This window comes from Anabas testudineus, chromosome 18 (genome assembly GCF_900324465.2).
Source record: "Anabas testudineus chromosome 18, fAnaTes1.2, whole genome shotgun sequence".
Lineage (NCBI taxonomy): Eukaryota > Metazoa > Chordata > Actinopteri > Anabantiformes > Anabantidae > Anabas > Anabas testudineus.
In genome coordinates, this window is record NC_046627.1 from 13,313,653 (window position 1) to 13,333,962 (window position 20,310).

The following is a 20,310-nucleotide window of genomic DNA, read 5'->3' on the forward strand; positions in this document are numbered from 1 at the left end:
ATCCTATAGGAATGAAATAGTTAAACATAATAATTTGTAGAATTTGCAGTACATGTACTACATGAATGAATTCAGCTGTAGCGAAAGTAGTCGGAGCACTGCAGTAGTAGTAGTAGTAGTAGTAGTAGCAGTCATGGTAGTATTAGAAAAAGGAGCTGTATGCTCAGTAGTGGTAATATAATTGTAGTAGTAGAAGAAGTATTGGTGGTAGTTTATTCGACAAGTAGTAATAATAATAGTAATAGCAGTAAGTGTAACAGTATTAGTATTTATAGAAACAGTACTAGTACTGTATATATATATATATATATATATATATATATATATATATATATTTCAGCTTTAGTACCCTGTGGAAGCTTTGTAATAGTCGTTATAGTATTTATACGTACTATAAATATTGGTTAAATACTGCATTTCAAGTCAAATCTAATCTAGTACTAGTCATAGACACAGTTCTAGTAGTAGCAGTAATGATAATAGTAGGGTTTGGTAGGATTACAGTTGTAGTAAAGGTCATGGAAGCCTTACAGTACTTACAGTAGTACTATAATGTTAGTAGCAGTTGGTGTAAAAGTTAAAAAGCAGTGTTAATAGAAGTAGTAATAGTGCAGTATTAGTGAGTATTTTGGTCAGAGCTGACAAGCTGTTACAGCCAGTACAAATACACATATAAATAATAGTAATTATATTAATAGTCTAATAGCAGTCAGCAGTGGAAAACTCTTTTACTGAAGTAAAAAAATACAGCATGTTCCAAATTCAAGGTGTTACTACAAAGTACAAAAGTAATAGTTGGCAAAATATATAAAAAGTACCAAAGGTACCAATGACTACCAAAAGTACTCATTCTTTCCAGAAAACGTTTTTATAATGATCTTGTCCGATGAATCCAGTGGAGTAAAAACATCATAAAATGGAAATACACAAGTAAAGTACCTCAGAACTGTACTCACTTAAGTACAGTGCTTGACTAAAAGTTACTGGTCGCAGTACAGGATTGCAGTAGTACTAAAAGTCGTGGTAATAGTCGTAAAGTAGCAGCAGTAGAAGTAAGTGAGGGTGCAGTGTCCAGTTTCCGCCTGCAGGGGGAGACAGATGTTGCTGATGTTTGTTTGTATCTCTGTCATCGTCAAAACTGTGTGTGTGTGACGTTGACCTGAGATATCAACAAAAACACACATAAACAAAACATTTCACTCACTCTTTTATTGTTCAAGTTAAAAAAATAAACTTGACAGGATGATTCATTTATACTCCACTTTGACAGTAACAAAGTCTTGTATTATAGGTAATAACACAGTAAGAGATTGGTAATTGTAGGAAGCGCCAAGTTTAGTGCTGCACGAAAGAAGATTTCAACTGTCACACATACAACGCCTTACAGGAGCTTCAGCTAGTATTAACACCCCTTCACTATGTGTACAGTACTGACTGCTTTGTAAATTTAGCAGTAAAAAACACTGCACAAAACGTTTTTTAGGGTAAAATGTCAGTAAAGTGCTGTAAAATCATGACATGATAAAAATGTAAATAGAAAAACAAAGAAGCATTATTTACAGTAATATTTCTTACACTACTGTTAATTCTAAAGTAGGAATATGTTAAATTATATATTTTCATTTATTTCTATGTGTAATCTATAGATTACTGTGTTTTTTAACCGGCAGCATGGTGGTGTAGTTATTTGTACTCACAGCAAAAAAAAAGACCCTGGTTCGAATTCACAGGACGACAGAGTGACTTTCTGTGGGAAATTTGCATGTTCTCTCCAGGTACTCTGTCTTTTTTTTAACTTCTTCATTCCTTCAAAAACATGCATGTTATGTTAATTGATGACTCTAACCTGCCCTTTGGCTGTGACTGTCAAATGTTGTCTGTCTTAATTGGCGCAGCAGCCTGTCCTCTCGCACGATATCAGCTGAGATAGGCCCCTGAACTCCTGTGACCCTGCATGGATAGATGTTTTTTTTTAATTCAGAAAAACTGTAATACAAAAAGCAGCTTAGCTTAGCTTAACTTAGGTTTAAATTACATAAAATATTCTTTACATACACTAATCTTGGTACAGTGATGTGTTGAGAGCAGGAAAAATTTGTATATCTTAGGTATATTCTGACAGAAAAAGTAGTTAAAGGAAAGTAAATTAAATGGTTTTAACATTGTGGCTGATCAGTCTATGTGTGTGTATTTTTATATTCTCCCTGATAAAAGAACTCATGCATGAGTGTTGCTAATAGCCAGAGAAATTTAAAACATCTGAGAATCGTCTTCATTGTAGAGAACATAGAACATGACAAAAACATTGTCAGATTGACAGATTAAGTGTTAGGTGTTCAAGCTTCAATTTAATTTGAGGCTATTTACACATAAGTTGAAATCGTATCGCATGGCTAGTAGACAGTAGTAGTCTTTTGCTCATTTGTTATATAGCTGGCTGAGCTGCTTTTCAGGTTGTGTTGCGTTATGTGGGTTGGCACAGTGAGGGGAAAGGTGTGGCAGCGGGGAATTTGTTCAGTGTGTTAGTTACAGATGAGAACACTCTAAAAAAGAGCAAAACTTTTGTCTTTGCCTGCTATGTTTCCCATCTAAACAATTAGGGGAAGAATGTAGTGAAGACAGGGTTATAACAAGTCTTTTACAGTTTTATGTACAATAGGTAATGATAAAAATTACGTAAAATATTCTTTACATACACTACTCTTGGTACAGTGATGTGTTGGAAGCAGGAAAACTAGGTATATATTAAAAATATTCTCACAGAAAAAGTGGTTAAACGAAAGACAATTAGATGATTTTGAATATTGTGGCTGATCAATGTATGTGTGTGTGTATTTTTACACTGAATGGACAGATTAATTTATAGTTAGAGCCAAAAATATAGGACATTGATAAAAGGTTATTTTTTCTGCGTGTCAAAACACATTGACACACACTGAAAGAAAATGATGATTTACTAATATGTAAGTTTTGTGTTCAAGTTTTAATTTTATTTGAGGCTATTTACGCATAAGTTGACATTGTATTTACATGTCTGCCTAATGGACAGTTGAGTGCATTTCAGGTCATGTTATTGTGTTGCGTTGGCACAGTGAGGGGAAAGGTGTGGCAGCATGGATGGATTTTTTAATGTTGGAATGTTTTCAATGTGTTGGTTATAGAAAGATCACTCTAAAAAAGAGGAAACTCTTGTCTTTGCCTGCTATACAGTTGCTGGTCACATAATTAGAATATCATCAAAAAGTTGATTAATTCACTAATTCTGTTCAAAAAGTGAAACTTGTATATTATATTCATGTATTACACACAAACTCATATATTTCAAGGGTTTATTTCTTTTAATTTTGATGATTAGAACTGACAACTAATGAAAAACCTAAATTCGGTATCTCAGAAAATTAGAATATTACTTAAGATCAATACAAAGAGACTTGGCACCTGCACACAGTGCCAAATGTACCAGTACTTAGTTTAAGGACCATGGTTTTCCTGTTCTGAAATGATCTTTAAAAGATTTCTAAAGATCCTTTCTTTGTATTGGTCTTAAGTAATATTCTAATTTTAATCTAACTTTTTGATGATATTCTAATTATATGAGCATCTAAATACACTTAGGCACGAGTTGCCTATGGCTTGGTGCTATGTTAAAATGAGGGGAAGAATGTACTGAAGACAGGACTATAACAAGGCTTTTACAGTTAAATAGTGTTCTTTGGTATCTTTTATTGATTTTGAATGACATTCAACGTACAATAAGCAACAACTGCATGTAAATCTTACAGAAAAAAATGTTTAATAGCAGCATAGTCATGCCAGTTCAACAGAAAAGAAAAGTGAGATTTACCAGTTTAAAATGTTTTTTTTTTGGGAAATTTACTACAGATTTAAAATGTTTTTTACAGACAACCACAGCTGACATTTTTTTCTGTAAAAACTACAGATTTTTTTTACAGTGTAGTAATACTACCTTCAAAGGTAGTAACATTTACATCTTGTGTTATAATGTATTAATTGTTGTTTATATTTTATTTAATTTACAAAAATCTATTTCCAACAACCTTTCCTAAAATGTAATGTAAACTTAAATCTGTGATTTGTTAATTCACTTGACTCTTTATTTTCTTTATTCTTTAAGTGCATTTAGCTGATACTTATGCACATCTGTTTACCTCAGTAACATTTGTAATGAAAGGCTTTAACTTGGAACAAAGCTCTACAAATAAGCTGATCATTTCTTGCAAATGGTCGGCATAATTTCGCCTCATGGGTCACAGTATTCACAAAATAGGAATGTCCAAAGAAGTCTAATCTAATTCACTACACATGTAAAAGAGAGGCACTGTAACAATGATCAAATATTTTTGTTCTGTTGGACAGTCCAGTGTTCATATTTGTTGCTCATGAAACTAGACTTAAGGTCTGACTTCTTAAAATAAGTTAAACTGAACGAATTGTGGGTTGTACCCCTTCAGTTACCCCGGCTGTGCTTCCTCCTTTTCACAGTCTTTCATCCTCAGCGTCACAGGTTCTGCAGCAGAAAGACACATTTTAAAAGATGCTCATTGACCAGAGACAGACAAAAATAAAGAGACTGGTGTGTTCTTACATGGCCTTGTAAAAAGTCTTCTGACTGATCATGTGTGCTCTGAAGATGTTGATGGCTTTAAACACATCCATCTCATTCTGGTGTTCAACAATCACTTTTTTGTACCTGTCAAAAACACACAATTTAATAAAGCAAAAACAGGAAACTTCACCTAATGTTTCTAAACTACTTCCTGACAAGAAATGCATTTTGATTATGATGAGTTTCAGTAATGCACATGAATGCATCAGCAATAATAATCTGAAAAGCACTAATAATCAGGACAATATACTTTAACTACCAACAATAGCTGTTTATTTACTACTAGTTTAAACACAAACATGCTGTATTTATATGTACTTAATTTTAATGTATTAATCTGTGTAACTTAAATAACTGTATTTATCTATTTATTTTTTATTTTATTTTATTTATTAATTAAGTTATCCTTTGGTGTAATGTCTGTTAAACAGTCTATTATTAATTATTATTAATTTACTGTAATTTGAGACACAGATAAGCTGCAATATCCTCATCTGAGAAGCTGCCGACAATAATTGATTAATTAATTTACATTTTTACGAATATTTTAGCAGTAACTTTTTTTGCAGTGCAGTTCTGTATACGTCTATGTAAAATCTTAATGTACCTGTGTGTCCAGACCATCTCCTTCATACTGTCTTCATTCCACATCTGGTAGAGGGTTTTGACTACAAACCCTGACACAAGCTGGGTTCTAGGTCTGAGCTTGTGGGGGAGCAGATTCCTAGCAAGGAAGTTACGGAGGGAGGCTCGAGCTGACAGAGCCACCACCCAGTAGACCGGTTCCTCCAAAACCACATCATGAAATGCCTGGAGGGAGAAATGGAGCCACTCTGGCAGAGGCGAAGTGAGAAGGCTCTGGACAAGGAGATAATGATTTCTTTTACAGCCATATTCATTACACACAGATGTTTATCACACATGAGAAACTGATCAGGTTCTGAGTTTGTGTAGCTTGTTTTTACATGACTCACGATTAGCGTGTACTGACAACTGATTATTATAGGTATGAACAGTGATCAGAAATACCCCGTCAACATGGGAGCCTGTGTGTCTCACCTGGTTTCTGCTGCTGTAGTGTTTAAGTGTGTCCAGCAGCAGTGATCTCATGTCATCTGCTTTGTACAGATGGCTAATCAGTACCTGAGGGAGGAAAACAATGTCTGTTCATCACAAACCAGTCACACCAGTTCACCGTTCATCACGCAACAAAATCACATTTACAGCACACACACACACACGCAGATGTACTGATACTGACAACTCAAGTTGATACATGTAGGTCTGCACAAAAACTGCACTTTTAAATAACGATTTCTGATTTGCATAGCCTTAACACTCGTCAGTGTGCAAGTCTGCAACTGTGCAAAAGTGATGACATCTTACCTGCAGCGTACTGCTGACTCTGTGCAGATAGAGTGCCTCGTGCTGAATGAAGCTGGTGTAGCACTTCTCAGTCAGACGGCTGGTCCCCAGCTCTCGGAGGAAGGGGGACGAGTGGAGAATCTCCTCAGCTAACATATCACTGTTACTCCACACAACGTCAAACAAACTCACATTGGCAAAGATGCCTGCAGAAGGAAAGACAAACAAATTATAACAACAAATGTGTGATGGTGATATGAAACATTTTAGGTTGACATTTGTAATTTTGAGTGAAACATCTGAACATCGATAGAATGATTGGAAAATATGGTACTATAAGGTCTTTAAGATAAGATGGAGCCTGATTATTAAGTGCTTTATAAGTGAGGAGAAGAACTTTAAATTCAATTCTGGATTATACAGGGAGCCAATGGAGAGAAGCTAATGTAGGAGAAATATGATCTCTCTTGCTAATTCCAGTCAGAACTCTGGCTGCAGCATTTTGGATTAACTGGAGGCTTTTTAAGGAGTTATTGGGACATCCCATTAATAATGAATTACAATAGTCCAGTCTGGAAGTAACAAATGTATGGACTAGTTTTTTAGCATCCTGATCAAAGATCAGGATTTTTCGGACCAAACAAAATAACCCCTGTCTTGTCTGGATTTAGGAGAAAGAAATTGGAGGACATCCAGGCCTTTATATCTTTTAAGCATGCGTGAAGTTTGATTAATTGATTAGTTGCTTCTGGTTTCATAGATAAATATAGATAAATCTAGCTGGGTACATATAAAAAGTGTATAGGAGGACATATTTAGAGTAAAAAAGAATTGGTTGGAACCCTGTAACTCTGTAGCTAATTTTTGTGTGCATGGAAGACTCATCGTTAGTACGTACAAACTGGAATCTATCTGACAGATACAAACCAAAACCAGCCCAGTGCTGTTCCTTTAACCCCAATGACATGTTTCAGTCTGTGTAATAAAATGATCTAACCAGTCCATTGTCTGATGGCAATAAAAGATTGTCAGTGAACTTTACCAGTGCTATTTCTGTACTATGATGTACTCCAAGTGCTAACTGGAAATCTTTATACAGGTTAATACTGCGCAGTTTTTAGGCTGTATAATGAAAGTCTACCTCAGCCAAGTTCAAGAACTGAAGAGAGATACAGGCTGCCTGCCCTTAAAACATTTATCAGTCAGTGCCCACATGACAGACAATTTTGCTTTCTATAAGCTTCTGATTAACTGAGGAATAACTTTTAATATCTAATTATCCCCAGTTCAGTTATTGGAGGGCCTAAAATGACTGTACTCCAGTGACTAAAGTGACTGTAATATCGCCTTTAGGGAAGTTGATGCTTTTTGAATGGGAGTCATTTGAAATCTGAACTTTGGGGAACCAACATCTAGCGGCAGTTGGCAGCAACTGAAATTAAGATACTTCCAAGTTTAAAATTTATAAAATGGTTATCAACCATACTGTAACAACTCTCACCTGGCTGAAATGCTTTCATGCTGCTGGGGACAACAGTGATACTGGGGCTGGAGATAGGAGATGAGACAAAAGACAGATTACAAACGAACACTTGTTAAATGGTGGTTGTTTGAGAATGTTTTGGGAAGCAGATAAGGTCACATCAGGACATTACATTTAATTTGCATACATTTGCATTTGTAGTCTAGAGACAAGCGGCTCCTTTAGGTTAGTAATGACCTGCTAACCAAAGTGAGAGAAGTATCTTGACTTGTTGAGAATGAAATGGACTACGTGATCATCAAGGTGGAGTGTCGAAGCTGTCCTGGTTTACTGAACAGGAAAGCAAAGCTTCCCCATTTTACCAGCCAACATTATGCTCATGAGCTTTGGCAGTGAAAAAAAAGAATTGGGTAACATAACGAAAATGTCACATTGTAAGATTTTAGATTTAAGACTCTTTGTTTCACTGAAAGGTACAACGGCTCATAGGTGCAAAAAACAAACACAAAAAACACTGTGGTGGAAAGGGACGCCAGGGCTAACTTTCTAACCCTGTTGCAACTGTGACCTGCCTGCAGAAAATGGATAGATGGATAGATTTGCATTTTAACACGTTCATTAGATAATACTTGTTTTTGTACTTTTAGCTTACCTGGCGGAGCAGATGTAGAACCTGAGCTCCTCACAGGAGGTGCTGTGCAGTTCTCCACCTAAACACAAACACACACAGCAGTCTGTTTACACCTTATTTTATGATTCTATCCATCCATTAGCAACCAAAAGTTACTAAACATCTATATATATATATATATATATATATATATATATATATATATATATATATATATATATATATATACTCTGTATATATAATGCAGATTTGTTTAGAACAATGTGTCAGTCTCAAAGTATGATTGAGGTTAGTGTGATGGGACTGAATTATGCCTCAGTTCATGGTCTAATTATTTTTCAGTTTGGTGAGTTTTGACAGGGGTGTGTCTGCTATAATTAATGTGCTGGTAGTGCCCAATCTCCTCCCATACAGTATGTTACAAAACAGAAAGTTATTTTTAAGTTTGAGTGGTTGATGTTGTAAAAAGCACCCAATTAAACTGTCAGTTCCTTGCGGCTGAGTCTGTATAGGGGAAATTGGAAGTTAATGGTCAAGAAAGTATAGCAGTTCTTAAGCAGCCTTATGTGTGAGAGGTTTAGGTATTATAATGTACATTTCTGATTTGTATGTTTGTATATATGTAAAAAGCACCCAGATAAGCTGTCAGTTGCTTGCAGATCAGTCTGTGTAGGCCAAATTGGAAGTAATGAGTCCAAATCAGGATGGAAAAAATACCTTCAGCAGATAGCTTGGCTGACATGTCATGATTACAAATTTCATCTATTTCTTGTTGATATAAATGCACATACCACATCAGCAAGTCTTATTCCTTTCGAAGTTGCTGAAGATAAGTCTGTTCAGTTGAACAACCTGTGATATTTTTGTTCACATCTATGTCTAAACAACTGCACAACAGTATTTCACCTGTGCTGGGTAGCTCAGCTCTGCAGGTTAAAGTCATGTAGTTTATTGTCCGGAAAGCAAATATTTGCCAGCATGACGGTGGGGATGCCAGGTCTTGTGGAGATAGCATCTACCTTAGTGTTGCTGCTTCCTTTCTCTTTCTAGGTTGTAGGCTGGTTTTTGTATTGCTGACAACATGCAGTAACACATTATAACACAGAGAAATGTAGGTTCTAAACTAGCATGTATGCAGCATTACACAGTCATAAGGTTGCTGCATCCTAACATGCTGCCGCCCTGGGAAATATGCAGGTAATTGTCTTTCATAACTGCTATTAATATGTTACTCATGACTGGAAATGTCATCTCAATTATGACTTTTCATCTGTGGGTCTGGTGGCTCAATGAGTAGATCATTGGCCTGAGATACAGAAGATTCGGGGTTCAAACCCTGTCACAGACACCAGGTGTGTCCTAGAGCAAGACACTCCACACTAGCTCCCTGGGCGCTGTATGTAGCTGCCCACTGCTCCCCCCATATGACATATGATAAATAAAGGTGTCTTCTTCTTCTTTTTGTGTTTTGAAGAGACAATCCATTCTTCAAGGCATCTTAGAGGTGGATTGTGGTAACAATAGACACTCACAGCTTTACATTCCTCCTGTCAAATGGATGAGTGACCTTAGCAGAAGTCCTTTGAAAAACAGGTTGCTAGTCTTTACGGGATCTACCAGTAAAGACTAGTATATAATAAATACAAATACAAAGGACTAGTTTGTCTGTAAAGAACGTGTGTACATGCAGAACAATGCTCTGATTAATAGTTAGTGATGAATATTTTAGGTCATCATCAGTTCTTAATTATGAACTGATGAAGAACTACTTGTTTTTTTAATTTACATTCAGTTAACTCAGTGGCTCAAAGTACAGTGACTGCCGTAGGTGGGATGATTTCTTTTCTTTCTGGATTGTATTGAATCTTATGATAATGACAGCACTTTTGAACTGTACCTTGCTTTTTCTCATCAATTGAAGCCAGTCAAACTGGAACCTCTTTGATCTGTTCTTGGCTTTGTAAACCCTTCAAAAGATTTTCAAATTTGTATTGCACTAATACAGTAGTGTTTTATATATATAGTATTATTATATGTCTATAAACAGACAAGTGTATTGTTGCTTTGAAATAAAGAGAGACGTTCACACTGTGGGCCAAAGTTCTTCCATGTTCTGGTCTGATCCACTGCTGCAGGATAAACTTGCTTGACATTATTGTTGCCCAAAGTGCAAGTTCAATAAAAAAGTAATTCACTTAATTTTTCCACTATCACTCTGCATGTTTTCAGCTTAGAAATATTGTATTCAGTGACAGTTGAACAGTTGACCCACAGTTTTGAAGGTACGTTTCTAATTTACTACAGGGTTTCAGACTGCCAAAAAAGAACTCTGAAAGCAAGAGAGGCGGGGGGGAATATAGAATACTATTTTCTATTCTATTTTCTCTATTTATAAATAAAATATAAATTTGTATGTATTAAAATGTGTGATATTTTTAGTATTTAAGATTGTTTTTCTAATAAGGGTAACTTATTCCATTCTATTTGTTATTAGAAGTTTTTGTTTGTGTAAAAGATAATAAAAGATAAGTTAATTATTATTATAAAATTATAAATTATAAATAACTTTTTTGCATATATTTCACATTATTAGTATTGTTTTTTTCATTGAAAACTAAATATCAAATCAAATAATTACTACTGTATATTAACTGTAATTATTCCTGATTTGTTTCCTCTTACTTTTTGGTTCCATTTCCATGCAGACCCTGGCTTCCCTGGTCTTTCCCAGCCTGTTATGGGTCCAGTCACTGATGCTGAGGGGGGACTCATCGCTCCAAAACCAAGAGCCATCCTGCAAAGAGAAAAACAGAAAGATAGAGACATGAGTGTGTTCAAAGTTTGTCCTCCATTACACGAGCACACTATAAAAACCCCACTCACCTTTCGTTCCTGATAGCCTCCCAGCCACACAGAAGTGTTTGTGTTTGTGAGCCGACGCAGGAACTGAACCTCCTCCAGCGTGTGAAGCGACACAAGGTTACTACCAGTCTGAGAGCACAAAGACTAAAACACACACATACATGTTAACCATAATAATAAACCTGTGTCATATTCTTATCATGCATTAAAATGTGTTTATTGTGAATTTACTTTTGCATCGCTCCAGGAGCTCCAAACAGGGTAGAAAGCGAAGCATCTCTGACCAAACAGAAGCCACCCTGGAGAGCATGATGAGGGTGTTTCTACTCCCACTGACACATTCAGACATAAATAATAAAACACATAGAGTCACTGAGGTGTATTTGTTATGACTTATTCCTTCACTGTAAAGAAGAAGAAGAATATAGTCATCATTATTACAATATCGACTATTGATGGTTGACCGACATAAACTAAGCTGAAGTGATGAGTCTCCTGCACAATAATTAATAAAATAATCATAGTTTTTTATTTATAATTATAATAATTGATTTAATCTTTAAATTTGGCCAATTCTGATTTTGGCACTGTGGCCTTTTCCATCCATGAGCCTATTCTGGCTCTGCCCATAGTACTACATGTTAGTACAAGACTTACATTTTTTCTCGAGACCAATTAAAAAATTCTTTTTTTACATGTGGGTTGTGCCCAAGAACAACCCAGCAATCTCTCTCCTTACTCTTACCTGAAGAGTACGGTAAGGCGAAAGTCTCAGGAGTCAGGAGGACGGTTACGAGAAGAGGAACCAGTGCACACGCCATCATCAACCTGTAACACATTACGCTTTTATAGTGTGTTTTGAAGGTGTGGACGCAGAAAGACTAGCAACCAAAAATTAATCAGCAACTGCTTAAATATAAAAACACCAACACGACACAAACTGCACCAAAAATACATCAGTGGAAGGAATAAAGTTAGAAAATGTATGAAATGGAAATAACAAACCACAGGATTTTGAATGTAGTTGACATTTTAAATTAAGATGGAAGAAATCTCATGTGAGAAGGTTTTTGATCACTAAGTCTTATTATTATCATTTCCTTATCATTTAATTTGTTTCCTGTAAAGGTTGGGACGGGTACGGTTGATATTTTATATTATGTTATAAATGTAATTGACTTCTATGTTTGACACTGTTATGTGTAATAAAATCCAAGTCCTTGAGTGTATGCAGTATATTACAGGAGGATAAAGAAACAGCAGAGAGATATGTATTTCCTTTTCTATACCTCTTTCATAATCAGCGTCACAGTGAGTCAATCAAAACTTTCCGAATGATTTCACAATCAAAACCGAGAAATTGGAGTTTACAGATTTCTGACAGGTGTCTCGGTTCCGGGAACTGAGACGCCACCCAGAAAATCCAGAAAATCCACTTTTAGATGGTAGTAACTTTTCATAAAAAAGGGATATTACAAAATGTAAAAATATATCACTGGAAACTGCATAAATCAGAGAAAGAGATGTAAAAGAAAAGGATGTCAGGTTTGTCCGGGTTAATTAACACCACAGAATATTTCTTCCTGTTTTAAAATCTATTGTTACGACTCTTGAATTAAATGTCTAAGGTGTATTTCATTTCAAAAATTATAATATTTTTGGTCTTTTGTGTGAATTATAAACTTGACAAATGAAAACATTTTTGTAATATTTAGCCAAGTTTGCTCCTAAAAAAACTGTAATAGCACACACAGGGAAAAGCAGAAGAGCAACAATCAATGATTTTTCAAATATCATATTTATGTTTTTACTTTATTCAATTATTAAATTCAATCATTTTGAATCAGTTTCAGATATAATAGTGTATAAAGCATATTAAATGTATTTACTATTGTCGACACGAGTTACACAAATACACACAGTATAATACTACTATCAGCGGTACACAGTACAATAATAATACATGTTCATTACACAGTAGCCTAATCTATGTTAAGCTCATTTCTATCTTCTATCTTATAATTCTATCACCTCATAGTGTCCAGCTCTGTTATTTTAGCCTTAAGTCGATAAGCTACCTCTTTTATAAAATAGCAGCTGTTTAATAAATGATCTATTTCTCTATAAAAAGTTTACAACCTGAAACATCACCAGCATGAATCCATTAAAATCAGGAGCAAAGGGAAAACCTACCTGTTCTCCATTTCTGCTACTCATCAACTGAACTTTGCTCTGTGCATGTATTACAAAATCCTTTTCTCGTAAAACTGGAGATAAGTTGTAACTGTCAACACCAAGCAGAGGCGGAGGAAAAGGATCTGGTAATACTTGTTATACAGAATTACAAGCACAATCAGGTTGTGGAAATACTGGTCTGCCCAAGTGGAAGCTAATTACTATGCCCTTACTTCACAGTACTTGATTTACTTGAAATTTTGGGTGAACATTTTACATAATTCATAAAATTTAGTAAAAGAGCCTGCATTGTCTGCTTACAAGACATCATATAAGTTACTCGTCTCTTATGCTGACTTCTATGAAAAAATATGGGTAGAAACACTGTTAAATAAAAACAACAAGCAATCATCCACTTAAACTAACCCTGAGCAAATATCAAAAAAACTAGTAAGCACTATATATATACTGTATACATACTGCAAGAGATTCATTCTATCTACAAGGATTTAAATAAGGTTACATAAAAATAATTTAACTCTCTCTGTCTGATAGAAGCAGTGTTAGGAGTGTGGGAAATGACCTCAATTGGTTCAGACAAGTTGGCTGGAAGCTGCTCTGACAAACAAACATCAGACATTCAAGCACTTTCTTTGTGACACTGGGATTTGGAGGGGTGATATCAGTGAGATACACGTTAAAATAAAAAAAGATAAGCTCTGCAGTGTCTCAGCTGCAGACACGCTGATAGATGCTGTTAAATACACAAAAGATGAGTCTTACTGTGGTTCCACAAGGTGCTGGATAACAAGAGGCCAAGTCAGAACCCGCAGAAGTCGATATCAGTCAGAGACATCTACCTGAGGTTGGTCTAAAGAAACAAAAAAACAAACAAAAAAAACACACACACACACAAAAAAAAAACAAAAAAACAAAAAAAACAAACAAAAAAAAAACACACAAACAAACAAACAAACAAAAAAACAAAACCCACGACAAGTGAATTCAAAGCGGTGACAACGGGGATGGAGAAAAGTTGGTGCAGCTCGAAACCGACTCCCAAACAATGTGGCAGCTGCAGCAACTAAAGTAAAAACTGGTTTGACAGTGCCAGTAAATGACTCGTGGAGACGCAGCAGCCGGTAGAAAAATATAAAGAAACGCCGTGGATCAGGTGTCCGAGCTGTCACATTGTGCACCCGAGTGCGCAGGCGCGAGTCGCGAGTCGCGCAGCAGCCTCTTGCAGTTATTGTGACGTCTTTTCTTGAGTTTATTTTCTTATTTATATATGTTTTCCGTGTAGATAAGTAACTAGTTTGGGAAATTAAGTTATACCCTATCGTGCTGTCCGAGATTTTGTGTTGCGTTTGGATTCATACTTTTAGCAGCTGCTCCATCACCACAGAGCCAGCTCCTCTGTTTACATCTGGAATTACAGCTGGTCGTACTGAGGACGTGAAGGATCTAAGTTAGTCCGGAGAAGATTTAAGCCGCATCTCCCCTCTCCGATTAAGGGCAGTGTGAGATCACTGGACGATAAGATGAACGAAGGGACAGCTCTGGTGAGGAAGGAGAACAGTCTGATGTGTTTTACAGAGACATGGCTGTATGATGGTATTGTAGACTCGATGGGAGGGAGTCCTAACTCCTTTCAATCCTGGACAATCCCTCCCACCCACTGCACAGTGTGTTGGCTGGACAGAGGAGCACGTTCAGCCAAAGACTGATTAACATTAAGTTCTCCACAGAACAACACAGGAGGTCCTTTCTACCTGTAGCCATAAAACTGTACATCTCCTCCCCCTATGTAAAGTGTGGGGGAACTGACACTCATGCCACCCTGGACTATAATTATTGACCCATGTTCATTCATCCCATATTCTGTACATATACTGAGTTTGCTGTATTGATGTTATTATGTATTTATGTTGGTGTTGGATCTTTCCTGGTTGTGGTTCCCTTTCTTTTTGTCTGTGTTGAGAACAACTGTAATGAGGCAAAACAATTTCCCTCTGGAATTAATAAAGTTTTTGAATCTTGAATTTTAATTTAATTTAATTTGTTTTATTAGCAAATCTAAACAATTTACGATGTTAAGATAAAATGGAGTTAACACTGATTGGCTTTAACTGGATTTGCCCACATAAATACAACTATGACAAAAATTGTTCAAACAGTTCATAGTGTAGTTCTACTGTATAAACAGGTGCTGGTCATATAATTAGAATATCATCAAAAAGTTGATTTATTTCGCTAATTCTGTTCAAAAAGTGAAACTTGTATAATATATTCATGCTTTACACACAGACTCATATAGTTCAAGTGTTTTTTATTTTATTTTGATGATTAGAACTGACAACTAATGAAAAACCCAAATTCAGTATCTCAGAAAATTAGAATATTACTTAAGACCAATACAAAGAAAGGATCTTTAGAAATCTTGGCCAACTGAAAAGTATGTACGTGAAAAGTATGAGCATGTACAGCACTCAATATTTAGTTGGGGCTCCTTTTGCCTGAATTACCCCAGCAATGTGGCGTGGCACTGCTCAGGTGTTATGGGAGCCCAGGTTGTTCTGATAGTGGCCTTCAGCTCTTCTGCATTGTTGGGTCTGGCATATCACATCTTCCTCTTCACAATAACCGACAGATTTTCTAAGGGGTTAAGGTCAGGCGAGTTGTAAACCCTTGAAATATATGAGTCTATGTGTAATGCATGAATATAATATACAAGTTTCACTTTTTGAACAGAATTAGTGAAATAAATCAACTTTTTGTTGTAATTATATGACCAGCACCTGTATATATATATATATTTTTAATATAGTAATTTCTGCTAAATGTCATTAATGTTCATACTTTAACATGAGTTAATATCAAGTGTTGGTTACACTCATTAGTTAATGGGAAAAATGACACCAACCCTCACTTACAACTACATTTACTACATATCTTGTCATGATTTAATCACAGGTGCAGGTGATTTTTAAGTAGACCCAGTCAGACCGCAGCTTTCAACAGTATTTATTGAAACTAACTGCTTGCTGCACTGTGACTGACATTCAGGGAGTGAGATGGGAATGAGGGCGGAGAAGAAAAGAGATAAAAAGAAATGGGAGATCCTGGAGGGAGGTGGCTACAGCTGGTGTACATCCTGTTAGTGTGTATGTGTGGTGGTGTCCTAATCCTATAGAGAAGAAAAGAGTGTCACCTCTCTTTCTGCAGTTTAACATGCAAAACTGGACACCACCATGCCAGCAGATTATTAGCTTTAATTATCTTGCCCTGTTAGTATTGTAATGTTGTATTGCGCTGTTTTAAGTGTTTTATGTTAAATAATGTGCAGCATATAACTGTTCTAATAGTTGTAGTAGTAGTTGTGCTGTTTGTGCCCCCTACAGATAATAAACATTATACACTTTTACACTGCTGTTGACTCGTCTTCTGAACAGCGGTACATGCTCTTTGTTCCCCATTGAGATGTGTTTCCCCTTACATTAACACACCAGTTTGCTGGATTATCCATTAAACAGCCACTCACTTATTTTTGTTATTGTCTGTAAAATATTTAACTATATATATAAACTTGTGTCTCAGATTTATACAAATTAGTAGCTGACTTGATGTTTGTTTTACTAATGCTAATGCTGAGTGTGATGTCAACATATTTGTAGCAGACAAATATGATGTGTACATAATGCCTAATTTATATGTACACACATGTTGGCTTCCATATTAACGCAGACTGTACACATAAGGGAGTAATGTTATTTTTTTTTTTACTCTTTTAATATAAAAAAATGTGTTCTAAGTATAAAGTACTCAGGGACACAACCAGGAGCTTTACATATCCTGCTTATGTGCCCCCTCCTTCTCCCATATCCTGGACCCTCAACCCCCCCAAACAAACTCACACACGCTGCTCTCTGCTGGGATTCAAACACACTCAAGAACTAAATTGCGAGACCATGAGGCAGTTCTTCACAAACTGAAGACGAAATACAAGCATTAGGGTGCTGACATTTTCAAGACTTCCTAAAGCGTACTGCTGCACAAGGTAAGGATGCTCATACAGAAAATTAATTCATCCAACCTCCTGACTCTTCCTGCCACTGCACTGAAGTTGTTCATTAATTAATAATAATTGTTTATTTAGCATTTAATTCATATTAAGGTTGTTAAAATTACAAAGAAAACACCAACATAGTGACAGAAAATGTGAAGATAAGAAATTCAATGACTCAGGGTAAGGATGTCTCTTTTACTGTTTGTATTTGGTGTTGAACCAGCATTTTCCTGTCTCTAATGCTTTATATGGCATCTTACATTTGTATGAATTAACACCATCATGTACTGTATGAATAACTATTATTATTTCAATGTTTTCATGATGCATTTTCACTACGAGAAACATGAATGTAAACAGTTGGGCTGACGTTGGGTCAAACAGGCCAAGATTGTTATAGGAAGTCTGGTAATACTTTATTATTGTTACTAAATCCCATGAAAAGAGCAAAAGCAACAATTTATAAATCATAAAATCTAGCGCACCCTGTTATATTTATATAGAGTTCCATTGTTATTAAAAACTATTAGGTGCTGCACAAAGACTTGGATTTCAGTTCATTGCAGTTAAGGGATCCAGGAGTTTTGTTTCATGTGAAGTTCAGCACTGGTAAACACTAATGATGACTGGTGAACTTTGCGTAAACAAACATAAGAGAGTGCAGGATGAAGGCTCAACCTAAGTAAACCATTTAGTCTTGCTTGACAACTGTTTGCTTAAACTACAGTAGTTAGCAGCTTAAGGAAGCCATTGTGTCTTTTTCAAGGCGTGTCTGTTTGATATATACCTAACTACAAAAAAAACAAATACACCTAGAGATGAGTTCAATGGACAGGATTAGAGAGTACTGAGAGACACTGAAACACGTTGCTGTTTTATGTCTATCCATGAGATTTATTGTCAAAATGGATGTGATATAAATGCAGTGTGTGTTGGTCAAATTGAGACCTTTTTCACGTAACTACTGAATTATGGCACAAACCTTTATCCCAGTCAGCACACAGCCTTGAAAAAAGAAAAAAAAAAATCAACCAACCTATGTCCTTCATCCTCAGGCTTTTTAAAATCAGCCCTTCATGTATTCAGACTAGTTTTGCTAGTTAATAGAAACTTGCAGAAATTGCTTTCGCTGCCTCCCACTGGTTTTATTGAATTGCAATATAAAATGTGTTTTCTTCTCTTCACATATGTAGAGATGCAGTCTACCTTTCTTCGTTTCGGGATATGGTTGATCATATTCTCGCTGATTCCGTCCACCACGTCGTTTTCCCTCGGTGCGAATGATGCCTCCTGTCAGGAAATGATTCCCGGCCACATTCGTGCTCAACCTCAATATCCACAGCACAGCCACATCACCCTGCGGACATCGGCTTCTTCTTACTTGCCCGGACAGTTGATCACAGGTAGTAATTAAAAATTATTTAATTCACTGACTAGTGAACTCACCAAATAACTTTATTAACTGATTTGAACAATGTTGCAGTTCATGGTCAAACCCCTAAAGACTCAGGGTTTCCCATTAAACCTTACTGTGAATTATGATGATAAACTAAATTAATGTATCTTCATTTATCCTCAGTCACTGTTCGAAGCTCTCGGGACTTCATGGGTTTCTTGCTTCAGGCACGTAGTGCAGGCGGTGCCTGGGACAGGGCTAGACCTAGGCTCACTGTCAAAGCCAGAACTGGTATTGGAGCTGTGGCTAGACCTACAAGAATGGGCCAGATGCTGGTAGGTGGTTCCTGGAACCTAACTCCACCCGGCACCCACACACTGCGCTGCCTCTCGGAGGGGGACACCCTCACACACTCTGATAAACAGCTGAAGAGAAACCTCTCATTTGTATGGAGGGCTCCCGATACACCCGTGGGAGACATACAGTTCTAGTAAGTATGATGTGTGAGGAAAGATTAGATTAGAAGTTTCTGTCTTCAAGTTTTACTTTAAAACCATCTTCAGGAGGAAGCATGGGTGACAAAGACATGGCAGCTAATAAATACTAGTTGTAGAGCTGAATACTGTTGACTATGCTGTCTCCTGAAAATGGTTTAAAGTAAAACTAAAAACTAGTACCTGCCACCATACCACTGTCCTTTTTACAATATCCTTACTCTCAAATGTTATAACAGTTGAACTCCTAGTGAGTATGATTCTTGCCAAAGAAGACATTTAGTGTTTATTGCTTCCATGGGTTTTAACAAAATTGTGTCATTTTCATTAAATAATGTATAAACTTCTTTGTCATTACAGCATCACAGTGGTGCAGTCCTACTTCGTGTACTGGGCAGGCATTGAGTCTGCTGTGGTGCGTGATGCAAGTCGTAGTCTTTGGAGTGAGAGTAACAACACGGAAGCAGATAGTGGGAAGACAAATTTTGCAGTACAGGAAGATGAAGTCACAGTCCTTCCAGGTAAATAAGCACAGACTGAGGAAAAAATACAAACCAACCACAAATCCTCACATTAGAACTAACATCTCTTCTCTCACATTGTTACCTCACAGCTTTTAGAGTCCATAGACCATCAAACAACCAGACAGATGGCCCTGCTACTACCCGAGGACCTCCTAAAAAAATAAGCAGTGCAACACAAATCTACGAATCTTTGGTAACACCAACAGAAGTTACTCATCCAGTGATGGACATGAACAGATCCACGACTCTGGCATCCCTTGGAGTCGAACACCTTTCAAACCAGGTGGTCAGTGAACATAGCAGTTCCAAGACTTTAGGACCTCTTCAAGATATTACCAAAGGCAGTGAGACTGACATCAGTGGAACGTCAGAACACCTCTCAGCTATGATGGAAGAACCAGACATGTACAGAGCGACCCCTGTTACTCACACCAAGGACCACAACAGCTCTCTATTCTCATCAAACCATCCACCTTCCTCCTTAACTGATGATACAGAGATGGAAGCCACTACCACTTTATTGCCAAACATCACAGTGCAAAATATGTCCACTCCACATTCCCTGCTATACGTCATTAATTCATTCTTCCCTTTGAAATATGGTAATGTGGAAAGAAAAGATCCAAACATAAACTTCCAGAATTCAAAACTGCACACTACATCAAATTCCCACACCAACACAGCTCT

General features: G+C 36.5%; 1 protein-coding gene across 2 annotated transcripts; it reads right to left on the reverse strand.

Moving 5' to 3' along the window:
- Nucleotides 1-3,961: 3,961 nt before the first annotated feature.
- On the reverse strand, nt 3,962-14,229 carry LOC113151541. Of its 2 annotated transcripts, none has more exons than XM_026344464.1 (12): nt 13,927-14,229; nt 11,714-11,796; nt 11,200-11,300; nt 10,990-11,112; nt 10,789-10,900; nt 8,128-8,185; nt 7,494-7,540; nt 6,014-6,198; nt 5,687-5,770; nt 5,235-5,485; nt 4,607-4,711; nt 3,962-4,528 (listed from the first exon to the last, which is right to left on the reverse strand). In XM_026344464.1, the coding sequence occupies exons 2-12, from the start codon at nt 11,790-11,792 to the stop codon at nt 4,498-4,500; spliced, it is 1,176 nt and encodes a 391-aa protein (XP_026200249.1). In that variant the 5' UTR covers nt 11,793-11,796; nt 13,927-14,229; the 3' UTR covers nt 3,962-4,497. The 2 variants fall into 2 exon arrangements, with proteins under 2 accessions (XP_026200249.1, XP_026200248.1); XM_026344463.1 differs by lacking the exon at nt 13,927-14,229 and adding an exon at nt 13,162-13,289.
- Between the last annotated feature and the right edge of the window lie 6,081 nt (nt 14,230-20,310).

Excerpts from the sequence above, each read along its gene's own strand:
- LOC113151541 (XM_026344463.1), bottom strand. Across the intron at positions 10,901-10,989 it reads GAGGCTATCAGGAACGAAAG|GATGGCTCTTGGTTTTGGAG; the intron begins GTGAGTGGGGTT and ends TTCTCTTTGCAG. Across the intron at positions 5,486-5,686 it reads ACTACAGCAGCAGAAACCAG|AGCCTTCTCACTTCGCCTCT; the intron begins GTGAGACACACA and ends CTCCTTGTCCAG.